This window comes from Ursus maritimus, unplaced genomic scaffold (genome assembly GCF_017311325.1).
Source record: "Ursus maritimus isolate PB19 unplaced genomic scaffold, ASM1731132v1 scaffold_31, whole genome shotgun sequence".
In the NCBI taxonomy this organism is placed as follows: Eukaryota; Metazoa; Chordata; class Mammalia; order Carnivora; family Ursidae; genus Ursus; species Ursus maritimus.
The window spans coordinates 15,069,537-15,087,403 of record NW_024425675.1 but is presented as its reverse complement, the minus strand read 5'-3'; the positions used below and the strand labels follow the sequence as shown (position 1 = coordinate 15,087,403).

The 17,867-nt window shown below is 38.4% G+C and overlaps 1 protein-coding gene across 1 annotated transcript in view; it reads left to right on the top strand.

The window, feature by feature from the left end:
• PLXDC2 (plexin domain containing 2) overlaps positions 1–17,867 on the top strand; it is a 435,546-nt gene that overhangs the window by 155,886 nt on the left and 261,793 nt on the right. The window contains exon 3 of the mRNA XM_040645359.1: positions 14,543–14,754. Coding sequence (XP_040501293.1) covers positions 14,543–14,754 — 212 coding nt within the window. The remainder of the gene's footprint in view (positions 1–14,542; positions 14,755–17,867) is intronic.

Below are 17,867 nucleotides of genomic sequence, written 5' to 3'. Positions count from 1 at the left end.
TATATATATATATGGGATACCCATCTTCATGACCTGCTGCTGTGTAAACTGGTTAACAGTCTGAGTGCAACACAGTACAAATCCCCCTTTCAGAAATTATTCCTGAAAAACAAGAGTGAGGTTGCTCACAGAAATGTAGGCTTTACTACCAACTTGAAAGTTCAACAATTGAAGATTAGTTTATGCTATGCATTAATTGTTAATAAAATATAGTAATAGTCAATAACATGGAAAAGTATTTGTGTATAGTGTATAAATAAGCAATACACATTAGGCGCACACGGACTTTTCTGTACAAAGACATAAGGAGACATGCAGAGAAATATCCAGAAAGGATATTCACTAAGGTGATAACCCGGCCTCCTACATCTAGAACAGAATAATAGGTATTTAAAATTTTCTCCTGTTTTCTCTTTAATGGTTTAATTTTTCATATTAGATGAAAGGAATATTTTAATTTAATAATATTTTAAAGCCCTTCGGGTTATTCACCTTTTTATATGAATAGTGATTTTTTTTTTTATAAAATGAGGAGATACTTATTGTAAGGAAATTGCGTAAAGTCTATCATTTATGGATTTTTTTTAACTGGAACAAGTTTTCTTAAATCTATGTTCTCCGATACTCCTTATTTGTAAGTAAAGAATTCTTATCTTATTATTGTTCTGAGCACTAGTGAAGATACACAATATAATTTTTGGCAGTACTCTGGCAAGCAGTTGTTGCCCAATAATGAAAGTTTTAGGGTTTTTTAAAGATTTTATTTATTTATTTGAAAGAGAAAGTGAGAGAGCAAGAGAGAGAGAGAGAGAGAGCATAAGCAAGGGGGGAGGGGCAGAAGGAGACAGGGAGCCCAATGTAGGACTTGATCCCAGGACACTGGGATCATAACCTGAGCTGAAGGCAGAAGCTTGACCAACTGAGCCACCCAATTGCCCTGAAAGTTTTAGGTTTTTAATTATTTTATGAAATTCAGATTTTTTTCTTGGTTGTGCACTAAAGTCGGCACACTGGTAGAAGGGAGGTTTTACATAAATGTATATTGTAGCAAGTACTTAAAGCAGAGACCTTTGGGGAGCCTAGTGGCTCAGTCCTTAAGCGTCTGCCTTCGGCTCAGGGCGTGATCCCGGCGTTATGGGATCGAGCTCCGCATCAGACTCCTCCGCTGGGAGCCTGCTTCTTCCTCTCCCACTCCCCCTGCTTGTGTTCCCTCTCTTGCTGGCTGTCACTCTCTCTGTCAAATAAATAAATAAAATATTTATATAAATAAATAAATAAATAAATAAATAAATAAATAAATAAATAAAAATAAAGCAGAGACCTTTTCAGTTTATCTGCAATTTGTTTGTATGGGTAAAAAAAGCATTTACTAAGAGGTAAATTCAAAGAAAGAAGGAGAATGAAGCAATTGACTTCTGAAAGTCTCAGAATGCTGCTAATCTCTAAGGGATTGAAAGGTTACTGTGGATTCTGTCTCACTTTGGTAGCTTAACCCTCAACTGTGGTTTGTATATTTTAGGAATATAGCATAGAAATTTAAGTCTAATTTTAGTACAGTTTTCACTGTCTTACTTTTCTTTTTAATGTAATTTTGTTGATTGTGGTTTATTTACAATGTTAGTTAAATTGTGTAATCAGCGTAAATATATGCAATCACACAATTTAATTAGGGAATGTTATTTAAGAAAGTAATGACTAAATCCAGACATTCATACCATTTTAGAAATTCTTGAGAACTTTATTTTAAAACTGCCATTTGAATGAATGGCAGTTGAAATTCAAATTTAAGTATGTCTCTTTTTCAAACAAAAGTGAAAAAATCTTGTCAAATTCCGTGGAGTAAAATATAGTATTAAAAGTATGATACAGTTTGTGAAAGACCAAAACTTCTTAACTAAATTTATACTAATGTTAAAACTTTCTATTTCCCATAATTTTCTTGATTTTTGGCTTCAAGGTCCCATTCTTATGATAGAGGCTGTTTGGAATATATTTTTTTCTCTCTCAAGATACTTCACCCCTAATACTAGTTTGAGTTAATCATAAGGGGACCTGGGTAAGTGGATGAATTATCCAAGTCATCAGCTAGTAAATACTCAAAAACTACTTAATGAAGGAAGTAACATCTTTGCACATAAAGTATTGCATATTTAAACATAAATAACAAAGTGTCAGTTTTGTTTAAAGAATTATATGGTTTCTCCTGTAACCAATATTTATGAACCCTTGCTTCACAATGCCTTTGATATTCAGAAGCATAAATCTTTTTCCTGTGACTTTTTTTGAAAGAACTTTTCTGTAAAGTTATTTGGAGATATCAAAGCTAAGTAGTTTTGCCCATTGCTTTGTGGTTCTAAGGTAGTACAAAGGTGTATTTCATTAAATATATGAATCAAATGTGAGAAATAGAATAAATGGGAAAATTCTTTTACCATATTAATCTAGCTGAACATTTTAAAAGATTTTGAAGTTATAGTGTTGTAACACTCATCTTTTATTTGATGAAGTTCATATATAGAAAAAGAAGAGGTTAGGGAGCACCTGGGTGGCTCAGTTGGTTAAGCATCTGCCTTCAGCTCAGGTCATGATCCCAGGGGATCGAGCCCCACCTCAGGCTCCCTGCTCAGCGGAGAGCCTGCTTCTCCCTCTCCCTGCCTCTCTCCCTACTTGTGCTCTTTCTCTGTCAAATAAATAAATAAAATCCTTAAAAAAAAAAAAAAGAAAGAAAGAAGAAGAGGTTAGAAAAGTGTAGGAAATTTTAGAGAAATTGGCAGGGATGCTTCTAATTTTCTCAAGAAATGACCCCACATACTTAAGTATTCAAGGCTAAGAATTTAAGCAGAGAAGTGAGATCATTTTAAGAGCCGTCATGATGGAAAATACCAGGTCAGCACCCCAGCCATGTCATGACATATCCTAGGGGGACAAACAGACTTGACACCCTGAGCAGTTTTAGTGACCATTTATTACAGTAACAGAAAGAAGCACAAACTCTCCTGGACAAGTTCATGGCTGTTTGTATAGAGATGGCATTACATCAATAATTACGAGAAAAACACAGCAGTAGGTTTGAATGAAGTTCTATGAGATCACTTTAAAATAACTCTCCCTCACTACATCAAAAATTAAGATGTACTATATGTTGACTAACATAACATAATAAAAAATTATTTAAAAAATAATAATAACTCTCCCTAGGAAAATTATATGTTGATGGTAATGAAAGACTTCACCAAGTCAGAATATTTGGATTTGACCTTCAGAAAGTAGAGACTGTGTTGTTGTTTTTTTTTTTCCCGTCACTATAAAAGTAAAATATTGTAGGGGCGCCTGGATGGCTCAGTCAGTTAAGAGTCTGACTCTTGATATCAGCTGAAGTATCGATCTCAGGGCTGTGAGCCCATGTTGGGCTCCACGCTGGGTGTGGAAACTACTTAAAAATAAATAAATAAACTCCACGCTGGGTGTGGAAACTACTTAAAAATAAATAAAATAAAATAAAATAAAATAAAATAAAATAAAGTAAAATAGCTTTGTTTGGGGTGCCTGGGTGGCTCAGCGAGTTAAGCTTCCAACTCTTGATTTCAGCTCAGATCATGATCTCAGGGTTGTGAGATTGAGCCCTGTGTTGGGCTCCTCATTCATCGAGGAATCTGCTTGAGATTCTCTCTCTCCCTCTCCCTCTGCCCCTCCCCTGACTCGAGTGTGCTCTCTCTCTCTCTCTCTCAAAATAAATAAATAAATCTTAAAAAAAGAAGTAAAACATTGTAAAAGATATATAAAGTAATGATATGCCATGAGAACAAATAAAAAAAACGTAGCTGCTTCCATCCTGTATAACACACAAAAAAGCACTGATAATACTATAATGTATTTCTTTCTCTTTTTTTGGTTTGGTGTATTTGTATATATATATATACATTTTTTCTTTTACCTAGTTCAAATCATATTATATATAGTTTTTTATACTTATTCATAAGTCTTTTTGTGCATGTCAGAATATTTCCATAGTATCAAATCCTAGAAGACTTTTGCTACAGATTGTAAATTTGTCAATATGAAATTTTTATTAAAATTTGAATCTACCTACCAATATTAGAGAGTGCAATACTTGCTACAAAAAAAATTCTCTATCAAATACTGATAAGTACAGTTTTACAATAAATCTTTGTGAACTTAATATATGAAACAATTGTGTTGACTTTCTGACATTTTATAATGTGAAATATTTTAACGTATTTATTAGTATCTATATTTTCTTTGCTGTAAGTTATCTCTTTATGACATTTGTCCTTTTTTTAAAATTGAGGACTGATCCTTAAAAAAATTTACTAGGGTTGATAAATTTGTATATATTCAAGAAAACCACACGTGACTGCCATTTTGTAGATCAAAAAATTGAATAGAAGTGCATATAACATTAATCTTGATGTGTGCTATTGATGTTTTTTTCTGCTGGCCTTTTAAATTTATATAAAACTGAAATAGGACTTTTTATTTTTTTGCCTGACATTTTTAAATGGCTTTCTATTGTGTTTGTGTGTTTTGGTGTAATGACTGAGTCTCAAAGTTGAATATCTTAAGACTGTATTTTGTTTACCCTGTATTTTCTACCCTAGCACAAAGCAGGGAACTCAAAAATATAGATTTTGTGGATCTAGGAATGGTATTCAACATTTAACAACTAGTATCTGGTTAGCTAATGGGAACAGACCACACCTTAGGGCGGGGCCCAGATCTAGGTGTTTATTCCTTAGTCGTTGGAGTGTATGGAAAGCATTGCTCATTATTTGGGGGCAAGTAAGGAATGGAGGTGAAGTTAATCTGTTGATTTGTTCAGCTTGAAATTTATAATCAGTTAAATTTCAGAAAAATACTGCTGGGTTTGTGTCTAAGAATATGGAATGTCTTACACTAACTTAAGTCATCTTTTAATAAAAATGCAGGCCCAGAGTAACCTTATATTTATAACCCTAGGGCTGTAAGTTTAAAAAAAGACATAAACAATAAAGATAATTTTGTGATGAGGAGATTGCAAGTGTTATTGACCACTTGTCCCAAGTCCACACAAATCTCTAGAGGGCATTTAACCTACAGAAATTTGGGGCCATTCTGATAATGGTATGATTTGATTTAAATCAGATAAAATCTATAAAACAGTCTGATAGAAATGCATACATTGGCTGTCATCTGTGGTCATTGGCTAAGTCAGCCTGGGCTCAACTTTGGACCATTATGGATTCTGACCCCACAAACTGAATATGGTCTGATAACAATATGCAGTGAGACTGAGGATATCAGACATCTGGCAGCTATAATTTAATAGAAGACCCTCAGTGATTTGGGCCCTAGGCATTTGGACATAATGTTTGACACTGGGCACCATTATACCAATTGATTCCATCTGGCCTGGTCTGGCTCAAAAGACTCAACCTTTTTTTCAGAGAAGCTATTGGCCATGACTAGTCCTTGTTTACAGAATTTTCCATCTCCCTTGGCAGGCAGAGTTATACTTTTCATGCATTGGGGCTTAGCTTTTAGGGCAGAGCCCTTATTTTAAAATCAGTCAGTCTGGGTGTTATATGTAAGTGATGAATCACTAAATTCTACTCCTGAAGCCGATATTACACTGTATGTTAACTAACTAGAATTTAAATAAAAACTTGAATAAAAAAAAAAGCAGGCATTCTGAATACAGGCACAAGCAGCAAGGGTAGTTTAGGATAGCTAATGATAAATAGAAGTGTTAAGGTATTTTTACCAAATAGTTTTACTTTTTTACTGTGCTATGGAGACTCTAAAGTCTCATAATATATGAATTTTCAGGATTTAGATAATAAACCTGAAAATAAATGTAGAATATTTAATAGGATCCCAAATAGCCTAAAATATGTAGATGATAGACTTTTATAGCTGGGAGGGACCATAGAGGCTATAAAACTGCCCCCTTTCATTTTACAGATAGTGGGAGGTCACATACCTAAAATTTCCATGTGGATTCTGAGTTCATGCAATGTTTTCTACAGAAAATCTCGAACATCTTATTAAACGATAGATTCTCAGATTTAATTAAATGCTATTTCCTGTCTTTAGAGATTATTTGTAGATTATGGTACATATGGAAATGAGCTTATTCTCTAAATCTGACAGATTTATCTGAAAAATCAGCAGATGGCATGAGTTCTTTGATAATCATCTTTTTTTGTTATGAAACAGTAGGTTATCCCTGTAAAACACGTGTGAAATCTACTTGAAGGAATTCAGTTTTTCTCTTAAATTTCTACTAGGCAGTTAATAGAAAATCCTCAACAACAACAACAAAATCAATGATTTATTTTCCAGTACTTCCCATTCTTTCAAGATATAATAAGAAATATAATCAATATTGTGCTGTTACTTTCTGCCCTGTTTTTACATTACCATTGTTTCATTTCCTCCCATCAGTAGTCAGCTTGATGGGATATTGTATTCCTTTTTTGTTTTCACATGCTAGATTTTTTCCAGATTCTTGCTGTTTTCACTAGCACTTTTTGTCTAATTTATTTTTTCCTTTTAGATGGTTTCTTTGTGTCATGTCATCAAGGTTTGTGACCGATTGCTAAATTGACCCCCCAAAAAATTAATCAGAGGCAGATTAGATAATCAAGACCAAACCTCTGGATTCGCTCTGGTTACTTTCTTAGTCTATCACTTAAAACCTCATATGCATCGATTTTCTCTTATGTAAGACAGTTTAATAATAGTACCTGCCAAATACATTAATGTATGCAGATGTTTAGAACAGTGCATTGTATTTAACTCCAAGTTAAGTTTAGTGTGTGTTACCAATATTACTGTGATTATTATGAATTCGTAATTAGAAGCCATACATAGACACCTTTTATAACTGTTAACAAAGTTTTATTCTTTGTACTTATTTCTAATACTTTAGTAAATATGTAGCACTACCTTAAACTTGTCTTAAATCTCATTCATGATTTTTCGTAAAGCTAAGAATGTTTCCATAGGATTCCGTCTTTCTGTATAAAATTAAAAAGTTTGATTATTTTATTTAATAGTAAAATTAGAAAACTATTAATGCTTCAAACTTAGAGTAATTCTCCACCTATTTTAACTTAAAATTGTCCTTGTTTCATCTACTTCATAACTTTTCAGTCTCACTGGGTCATGCCTACATTCTTCAAAGACGTGTGTTGTATTTCTTACGGAGTTCATCAACCAAAAAGAACCGAGAGATAAACTGCAACCATAATGTTACTGAACATCACCTAACTGGCCAGTGAGCTAGTTTTGAGTCAAACTCATGTCAGATAAATAAAAGCTGTGGTAGATTTGTTTTGCCATAGTTTTCTCCTTCTTCCACCCTTTTATCTGGCTACTCAGGAAGGTGGTTAAAATCTTAACAAGTTAGATAAGAGATTACACACAGGAACTTTAAGACTGTGTCTCAGTTGAGGGGTAACTTGGTCTATCATTCATTCAGTTATCCATTTGTTACTGAGAAGATTTTAGATACTGTCTGTCAATGCCCAGGCTTATAGTGATGGGACAAAAAATGTAAATAAGATAGAATCTCTGATCTGAAATATCTGTGTGTCAGGAGTCTTCTTAGGCCAGCCCCAGGTTTGGTGGTATGCTAGGAGGACTCAGACGACTCAGCATATACTTGTGCTCATGGCTATGATTTATTACAGCAAAAAGACACAAACCAAAATCCGCCAAGGGAAAGACACTTGGGGCAATGTCTGGGGGAAACTAGGGCAAGTTTCCAAGACTCCTCTCCAGCAGGAGCACATAGGACACATTTAATTTTTCCAGCAACAAGCCATGATGATGCATGTAGAATATTATCAACTAGGGAAGTTCGTTCGAAACTCAGTGCCCAGTGTTTTTACTGGGAGCTGTTCACATAAGCACCTTCTGTCTAGGATGTACCAAGAATCCAGACTCCCAGAAGGAAGGCAGGTGTTCAGCATAAACCATATTGTTTGCCCAAACAGTTTAGCCATAGTGAGCCACTATCTGTTAGAGAATAGCGGGAACCCTCCTTCTAAATTTCCAGACGCTTAGCCAAGGGCTAACCCTGAAAACAGCATTTTCTTTTTTTTTTTTAAAAGGTTTTATTTATTTTTTTGAGAGAGAGACAGAGAGAGCATGAGCAGGGGGAGGGGCAGAGGGAGAGGGAGAAAGCATGCTCCCTGCTGAGCAGGGGGCCCAATGTGGGGCTCAATCCCAGGACGCTGAGATCAGGACCTGAGCCAAGGCAGACACTCAACCGACTGAGCCACCCAGGTGCCCCAGGAGACAGCATTTTCTAAGGATATCTGTCTCAGGCCAGATGAGTTAACTCTTTTCTGCAAAATCGTACATTCAAATGGGGATAGGCAGAAGAGTGTTTAAAGTGGCAGGTAAAGAGAAGTATTGGTTTATATTAGAAACTTCAACTAGCTCTCCCAGGGGAGTAAAGGGAAACTTCATTTAACAAGAGAACATTTGAGCTGGATCTTTAAGGAATTGTGAGATTTCCCAAAGTCTGGGGTGAAAAAGAGTTTTCCTCCATGCAAAGGTGACAATATTCATTGCAAATAAAGAGGAAATGGAGAAATTGTACGTGATGAGAGCATAGGGCATGATGGGGGTGGGCGTGGGGGTGCAAAGAAAGGGGAGAGGGGTTAGAACAAGAGCATGGGGTGTTTACAGGTGGTAAAGGAAATGGGTGGTAAGGAGCCATTAGAGGTTTTAATGAGAAGAGAGAAGTAAATAACTTTGAAAGGTATCTCTGGTAGCAGATGGAGAAAAGATCGGAGAAGGAAGAGTTTGAAGACAGTAAGATCAGACAGGAAGCAAGAGATTATGAGGACATGCCCTAAGGCATGTGTGTTGGGAATAGAGCACGGAGCAGTGGTTATCAACCAGTGGATCTCAAATAATCATGTGGGAAGTTTAAAAAGACTATGATGTCTAGGGCCTAGTGAAACCCTTTACTATCTCTCAACCGAACACTCTGTATGCTTCTTTTCTGTAGCTGTCTTATTCTGTGATGCTGTCAGTCAAAACCTCAAACCGACCGTGTAGTCATTCCATTATTGGACATAACCAAGGATATATCCATGTGTATAGAATTTCATCTTCACTCCCACAATACATTGAGATGCAAAGCCATATTTAGGAATCTACCTCCACCAGATCATTTCATCTATTCTCATCTATTCTCAGATGAATCTAGCCAGCAAAATCCGTTTGCAGTAAACAGTCTTCATGTTTCTGCAGGGGATTCACAGGGGTGGTTTGGTTCACTTGTAAAGTGTAGAGCAAAATGCTTATCAAAAGGTATACAGATGGATCCCTATTACCTAAGATGCATGTCAATTTATGTAGATTTCTTGGTGGTTTGGCAAGTATCGTGTATATGATTTGTATGCAAGATGCAAGAAATACTGTTAAAGATGGTCTCAACATATAACAATGGCTAAACATGTAACTGTTGGTTAAATGTAAGCTATTTAAATAAAGTCGTTCAGATAAGACACAAATATAAACCTATCCAGCCCAGCACAGTTTTTTTGTTATTTTATTTTAAATTATTTTACACTATATGATGGCACAAAACAGACTTGCAGGGTTTGCAAAAAATAGTATGAGGATACACATGAGTTTCTTGTTTTAACTCTCAGATTAACTAGACGTTATTGAGTTTCATAATAATGTTCTATTTGGAATGTATTGAAGTACCTTCTTCAGGAATAGTTTATCTGCTGTTTTAACTGAATAAATGTGTTAAATCTCAAGAATGTGTTAAGAACAATTCATATATTACATATATACAGAAATATATCTTTAAGCTTTCTACCATATCCAAACGGGAGTCTTTAGATATATTTAATATTTCCATGAGCTACGTGATTAACAACTACAGCAAAATATGTTGGAGAAAATTATCTTTGAAAGTTTTCCATCAGTGGTTTAATTAACATACAGTGGACAGAAAGCAAACAATCTGTTCAGCCAGACTACTCAAAGATCCCTCCTGTTGCTTTTGTTTTCAGTACAGCTGGGAAGGGAAAAATTATATTACTTGTATCCCTTTAGCTGGCTTCTGAGTAATTCGTTTTGGTGGTGATTTAAAGAATAATTTAAAATATTTTTATGAGTTTGAAGGCACATGAAGTTCATAGGAATAGTTTACAATGTAGATAACCAAGCTGTGGTTTTGCCAATTTTTCTCGGTCTTTATTTCTGTAAAACATTCATTCTTGACTTGTTTTATCTTGTCTAAAAATCATCCTGAAATGGGATCAAAATCTAAGCCAATTTCATACTCCAGTCTTGATGAACCATGGAGTACTGAATTATGAGCATATAAGAATGTTTCCTCTTACTATTCATAACATAACCAGAGAAAAATAATTAGCTCTAAAATAGCAACCAAAAGAATATTCACAGAAGCCAAGCCCTAAAGCTCACAAATTTTCTTATTAAAAAAACCCCTCAGTTCCTTCTTGAGATCCTGTTTACTCTTTGTAAATATGAGAGCCAGCAAGTAATCAAGAGACAGGTTGATAAAGTTGAAGGTAGCAAATTCTAGGAGGAGCAAGCATGTCCATATAATGCAAGCAAACCAATCAACAGCTGCAATTTGCTGTGAATGTGACCATGAAGCAAGAGAGAGAAAAAAATTATGAAACACTGCTAAAAATTCAGGGGGTGGGGGTATCCCCACCCAAACCCCATAGCTGTCTAGGGACTTACCCTTGTAGTCGCCACAGTAATAAGCATGTAAGCATGCCTTCTATAGGAGGTCTCCCTGCCCGTGAAATTGACCTTCCCCAGTCATCCTGCTAAAGCATTAGTTCAAATGTTCATGACGAAAACAAGAATTTGACACATTAATCGGACATCCCAAATTTCAACGTGAGTGATATTCAAAGATAAACTGAGGCATATTAAAAAATTTCAAGAATGTACCCGAGCAAAGATCAACTTCATTCTGGCAACGCTGAGCTAGACGTGATCAGGAGGGCTCCAATGACAGCAGCTAGGGGAGAGACTTGTATGGGGAAAAAGGCAGGAGCAAAGAAAGAAAACTGTTCCATTGGCTTAAGCTGTTACCTGCTTCAGAGAACCCTAGTCGGCTGTGTGAGACTGGTTAGCCTTCGGTTTTGATTTTTTTTTTTTTTTTTTTTTAGATTTTATTTATTTATGAGACAGAGAGACAGCCAGCGAGAGAGGGAACACAGCAGGGGAGTGGGAGAGGAAGCAGCAGGCTCCCAGCAGAGGAGCCCGAGGTGGGACTCAATCCCTGAACATCGGGATCATGCCCCAAACTGAAGGCAGACGCTTAACGACTGTGCTACCCAGGCGCCCCTCGGTTTTGATTTCTTAACCTGGAGGCGTTTACAGGTCTAGGTGTTGGTTTGCTTGTGAATGCGTCTAAGGTATCAAGAACCACCTCAATCTAATGGTCACTTTGTTGAATTAATTTAATAGTGGAGAATATGGGATTTATCACCCCTAAGTCTTGAAGCTCCTTTTCATGTGTTCTCTAGGGTAAGAAGGCAGGGGAAAAATGAAAAAGGGAACTTAAGGAAGTTGAGAAGTAGACTTTCTGTGCAGACAGCCCCTCCAGTGTTGCTTATTCTGTCTCCTCCTGCTCTGTGCGGGAATCATAGGGGCTAGTGTGACGTTACTGGCCCAAAGGCATCATGGAAAGTACCATATTTTGTCTGGTATTCTAAATCTCTGGAAAGATAATAATAACATTAATATCAGGCAGTTAATATCCAACAATAGCACCCATTTCAAAGAAACCAAGAGTTGTTTTGAAATTCTGTTTTGAAGATTTTAATAAAGATTAATTCTTTGAAGTTTTAGGTTGACTTCCTGATTTACATTTTAGAGAAATGACAAACCTCTGTTTGGAGCTGTTCCCTTTGTGTGATTCTTTTTAAAAACCATTTTTAGGGGCGCCTGGGTGGCTCCGTCATTAAGCGTCTGCCTTTGGCTCGGGTGATCCCAGGGTCCTGGGATCAAGCCCCGCATGGGGCTCCCTGCTCCATGGGAAGGCTTCTTCTCCCTCTCCCTCTCCCCCTGCTGGTGTTCCCTCTCTCTCTGTGTCTCTCTGTCAAATAAATAAATAAAATCTTTAAAAACAAAACAAAATGATTTTTAAATCCAGGAGCATTTAGTCTATTAACTGCATTATATTGGCTACATTTCTTACCTAGATTGACGTTCCAACAAGAATTCCGTATAGATTTTCAGTTGTTCTGATATGATTATTTGTATTCAGAGTACCACCACCCTCATTGCAGGACAAATGCACGCCTCTAAAGTTAACCTAAGTGTTGGGCTAGCAGGTCTTATCTGGTTATTATAAAACCTTATTGCTTACTTTTGTTGTAAGCTGCCTCATGTATTTTTGGTAATGAGGCAGGATGTATAAATAAAGCAAATAAAATTGCTTTATGTAGCTTTGCCTAGAATCATAGGTCTTAGAGCCTGACACATCCTCAGGAAAAGCTCTCTGCTTTCGCAGGTAAGGTATTTTCATTCCCATTTAAAATATAGGGCAACCAAAGCACAGAGTTTTGTAAATTATTCTGGACCCCATATCCAGGAAACCTAACAAAAAATTCCATCCCCGGTCTTTTGAATCCTTGTACAGTATTTCTTCCATTAATTCTTTTTTTTTTTTTTTAAAGAATTTATTTATTTATTCGACAGAGATAGAGACAGCCAGCGAGAGAGGGAACACAAGCAGGGGGAGTGGGAGAGGAAGAAGCAGGCTCCTAGAGGAGGAGCCTGATGTGGGGCTCGATCCCATAACGCCGGGATCACTCCCTGAGCCGAAGGCAGACGCTTAACCGCTGTGCCACCCAGGCGCCCCTCTTCCATTAATTCTGGCTGGTTCAATCATTCTTGCTCCAAAGAGACCGTCAATAGTTCATTTATCCATCAGTCATTCAACAGACATTTACTCAGGACCATTCAAAGGCCAGTGGGACAACAGAGTTAAAACAGAAACACTTTCTACAGTGATGATGACAATACTCATTAGACATAACTATTGGATATTTACTGTGTGTGTCGGGGGGAACATGATCAACCCTTTATGTACATGAGATTTTTCAGCCTTCCAACAATTCTGTGAATTGTGCATGGTGCTACATTTCCATGGCTCTTGGGTTCCTCTTTTTGGAGCTCTTGGCCATTTCTGTCTTCACAGTTCTTTTAAGCTCTAATATTCTATGAGCCCAAGGAAAAGTCTAGATTACCAACACTATGGTGGTATTTTTCTCTGGGCTGTATCCACCAAGGCATGAAGCAGTGAGGGATCTTTTAAGTTCATGTTGAAACTAAAGAATATCCTTCTGTCTAGAAGAATTATTAGCACCTTTCTGAGTTGAAAGGGAAATATTTTAGAGCGTTTGTGTGTGATTAGTAATGGTAGCCTTAACTTAGTTATTAGAGTTCTAAGTAGCTGATACCGTGGTGTTATAAGTCACATTAAATACATTTTCGTTTCTTGGAATGTTATTGAGGGCAACATCGCAGCTATAATTAAATGACTGCTTTCTTAGCCCTTTTTGAACCGGTATCCTGCCAGTTATAAAGGCTGTCAATTCCTATCTCTGGGTAATAGTTGCGTAGAAGAAGACTGTTCCTCTTGGTCAGAGACTGAATTTCCCATACTTGTGATACACCTTCCCCTACTGACCTACTGAAATGAAAGACTAGGAGTAATGATTAAATCTTATTTTCCCTCCTGTAGTAGTAGGATGAGCTGGGTCAGCAAGGCCAGTCCCTGCTGATGGCTTTAAAATACCTTTGTGATTTGGTCTCTTTGCTTTCCCATCCATTTCTCTAAGTGCCTATCACTGTCATCCTTCGCCACCCTGACAAGAGTCCAAGGTGAGAACGGCACAAATGAATAAGAGCCTTTGTGATGCCTCCTGAGGGTGTTACTTATTAAATGAGGTAGGCAATGAACCCAGTCTGACCGGTGAGCTACAAGGCAGGTCAGCACATTTACACGAAGATCATTCCATGTATTATTTAACCCATTCGAATACATTGTTGCCTCTTTGCTGCCCAGCAGAACTTGCGAGAAAGGAACATAAGCTCACAAGTTAATAATGTCTGACTTTTATTTTCCAATGTGCTAAGAGTCACTAGGTTTCATTCCTTTGTTCGGACTGTAGCTTATTTTCTCAGAACAGCTAGAGAATAGTTTATGAAGTGTGTGCTTGGAGGGCGGGGAGGGGAGAGAATAAAAATGCATTGCTTTAGGGCTGCACATCTGTTTTAGGGACTCTGCTGATCTGCACATTAACCATTGTCATGACTTATGGTGTGTTTTAAAATTGCATTCCTCTCAGAGATGTTCATACCAACTCAAAACTATTACAGTTAAACAGATTTCACTGTGAGGAGTTAGTTTCCTGTCTTCATGACTAGCAAAATTAGTTTTCTGCTCTATTAGCTAGGATGTGTATGACTCATAACAAGTAGTAACTCATTATTTTATTTCTTGTTCAAACAGATTGGCCATATCAAGTTGCTCAGGTCTTCCCGCAAACAGAGGAGGAAGTGGAAGTGGACACACGTGCATTCAGCCACCGGTGGAAAAGGAGCTTAGATTCTCTCAAGGCGGTAGACTCCAACCGAGCAAGCATGGGCCAAGACTCCCCAGAGCCCAGAGGCTTCACGGACCTGCTGCTGGACGTTGGGCAGGACAACACCACCCAGATTGAGGTAGGTAAATAATCTGGGTAACCGAAATGCATTGACGAATGTATTTCCTGTAAGGCACCCCACTTCCACGTATGTATAGGCTCTAACTTAAGCTCAGTTGAAAGCTTTAGGACTTTTTGTAAGGATCTATTTAACTCATTAATAAATAATGAGTTAATATTCGGTAATTTAGTAATCAATAATTATAACTATATTAAATAAGTAAACACATAATAGCTAAGTACATTTAATCATGAAACAGAAAAACTTGCCGTGATGATGACAGTGAGGAGACATGAAGAGGAACGCGATACAGCACTTGCCCGCGAGAAGGTCGCTGTGTAACCAGATCAGCTGTACGCTACGTGATATGTACAAGGATATATACAAGCTGGAGCATGGTGTGGAGGAGGGAGAAATCACCTGTCTGGGCCCTGGGTGGGCCATTGTCAAAGAGGCTGAGCCTGGGAGCGGGCATTTAGGCAGAGGCTTGGCGGGTCAAGGGGGGTTCACCAGGTCGATTTCCTGTCAGTAGTGAGAAACGAGATTCCTGGCAGAGTGAACTGCATCTGTAATGGCCGAGTCTTAGAATGCTGGGGCACGCCGGAGAGTCTCCTAGAGTGACCAACTGTCCCAGTTTACCCAGGGCTGAGTGCTTTCCTCGCACAGAGCACTTTCAGTGCTAAACACAAGGCAGTTCTGGGCAAACCGAAATGGTCATTCACTCTGTGACTGTAAGCAATTCTTTGTTATGGTTGGAGCTATGAAGTGGAAGGAGGACGGCTGGAGATGGGTTTGATGAGTATGGAAGTTCGCTGAGGACACATTTTGGGCAGACTGTAAGGTTGCCCAGAGGCCTCAAGGGTGGTATTACATTGCTGAAATTCCCATAGTCCTTAGCATTGCAAATCATAAAATATGATCCTGTTAGTTCACTCAATCTAACAAAAACAAACAGGTCGATCTTATGGAAATAAGCAAAAAAAAAAAAAAAAACACGCAAATGAGAATGGAGGCTATTTATTCAGTTTGTTCTAGCAAGAGTCAGCTTCCATCACTTCCCTCTGGCAGAGACTCAAAAGCAGGCAGGGCAGTGGGAAAGTTTCTCACTTAAAAAAGAGAAGGATGGGGCTCCTGGTTGGCGCAGTTAGTTAAGTGTCTGACTCTTGTTGTAGGCTCAGGTCATGATCTCAGGGATCTGAGATTGAGCCCCTGCTTAGGGCTCTGTGCTCAGCAGGGAGTCTGCTTGAAGATTCTCTTCCTCTGCCCTCCCCCCACTTGTGCGCGTGAGCACACTCGTGTGCTCGTTCTCTCTCTCTCTCTCAAATAAATACGTCTTTAAAAAAGAGAGAAGTCTTCAGGTTTGCTCTCATTGGACGTTGTTGACACGAAGGAGCCGAAGGTGGGCTTAATTAGAAGCAGAACATCTCATGTGATCGATTTGGGGAACATATTTGTCTTATACTGAGTTGGACCCGGGGATGCAAAATAGGAAGGCTGTCAGTCGTTCATCAGTTCCTGCCCATTCTGGGCTGATCGCTGCCAAGGCTGCGTTCTGGCTCCCTGGACTGCTTGCTGTAGAGGTTGGAGGTCAGACTTCTATTGTCATCCATGGTGTGGCCATTGTCTGTTTGAATATTCTCTCTCCATCTCAAGGTTTAGTTCCTATTTTTCTCCCTGGTGGCAGGTTTATACGTTTTCAGAACCAGACAAGATTCTTTTTACTGTCCTGAAATACTCATTATTTAGGAAAAGAACTCAACTTCATGAAACAGACACTGCATCGTTCTCCAAATAGTATCAAGGCATCATTTCGTTCCCGCATAGTGAGAGGAATCTTCAGAAGATCTGAAGCATAGGCCGTTGGGAGTCCGTATATGTGAGAGGCCCAGCAATTTTCAAAACCCCGTCCATCTCCTAGCATGTGACTCTGGTGGTCCCTGCCTGCCCAGCCAGGCCCCTTAACAGGCAACAGAGGAGTGCCAGGAGCAGAAGTCATATAATATCTGTAAGAGGCTATTCTGACTCCTGCAGAGTGCCTGCTATTTTGGCAACACTGTTGTTATAGCAACTCGGAGAGGGCATCATAATTCTTCCCTGAGCACCCTTTAGCTGGGGTGCAGCATAAAGAAAGGAGCGCTGAACAGAAGCAGAGGTGTTTACTCTCTGCCCAGAACTCATAGCTCCCTGAGATTGAAAGGGGAGAACACATTCCTAGAACTCCGTGATCTCTATGCAGGATGCTGAATTTTCTGAATCATTCGTAAAATAGAAAATCCTTTTGCTCCAGGGATGTATGAACACTCTTCAAAATACAATCCCAGTTGTTGTTATAGCCATGATGTTGTTATTCAGCCAGTTTTCCTCCTTTCTACCTTAATAGAGGAGATCGTGTAATGTCAGGGATTCTGAATCAGTGAAACGAAGGAAGGAAGATGGTGCTGGTGCAGGGAGCTGTATGCTGGGTGATCACTCGGTGCTAAGATGTGCCAGGTGCCATATGGAGATCATCTTGCCTCGTCCTGACATCAGCCTCCTGAGATTTGTGTCTCCTGGTTCACTGGGTAATCTCGGTGATTTTACATGAGGGCAATTTCAGATTTAGGTTTAGTGTTTTCCCTAAGCTCTTCCATTAACGAATAAAGGAGCTGGTATTTGAACCCCGGCTTGCTCAGCTCCCAAGGTTTATTCTTTCTACTGACTTTGCTTCCTCTAATATAAGGAAAAGTAAATGGTACTTCGATTAGGTAATGATTTTGGACAGTGGCAGCACCCCAATGTCGATGCGAGAGTGACTTCAGGGTTTCAATCTGGCAGGAAGGGGACTTCTCTTGAAGCTAGATTTCATAACAAGATAGCTGCTTTTATTCGAAAAGTTTATTTATTCTGATGGCGTTCTGAGGATTGATGGAGATTATTGGGGACTAAAGTCCCATAAGTCACTCCTTGGCACTACCTCTAGTTCTGGAACCAAAAGCCTACATCTGAAACTCTTCTGCATAGTTTATTTATCCTGGCCCTCGAAATGGCATTTTTGAACGTTGTTGTGTCTCTTTTAGGGAAAATATTTTTGCCTGATTGAGTTAAACAGAAATAAGGAAGAAAGGAACCAAATGGTGATAGAGTGGCTACTC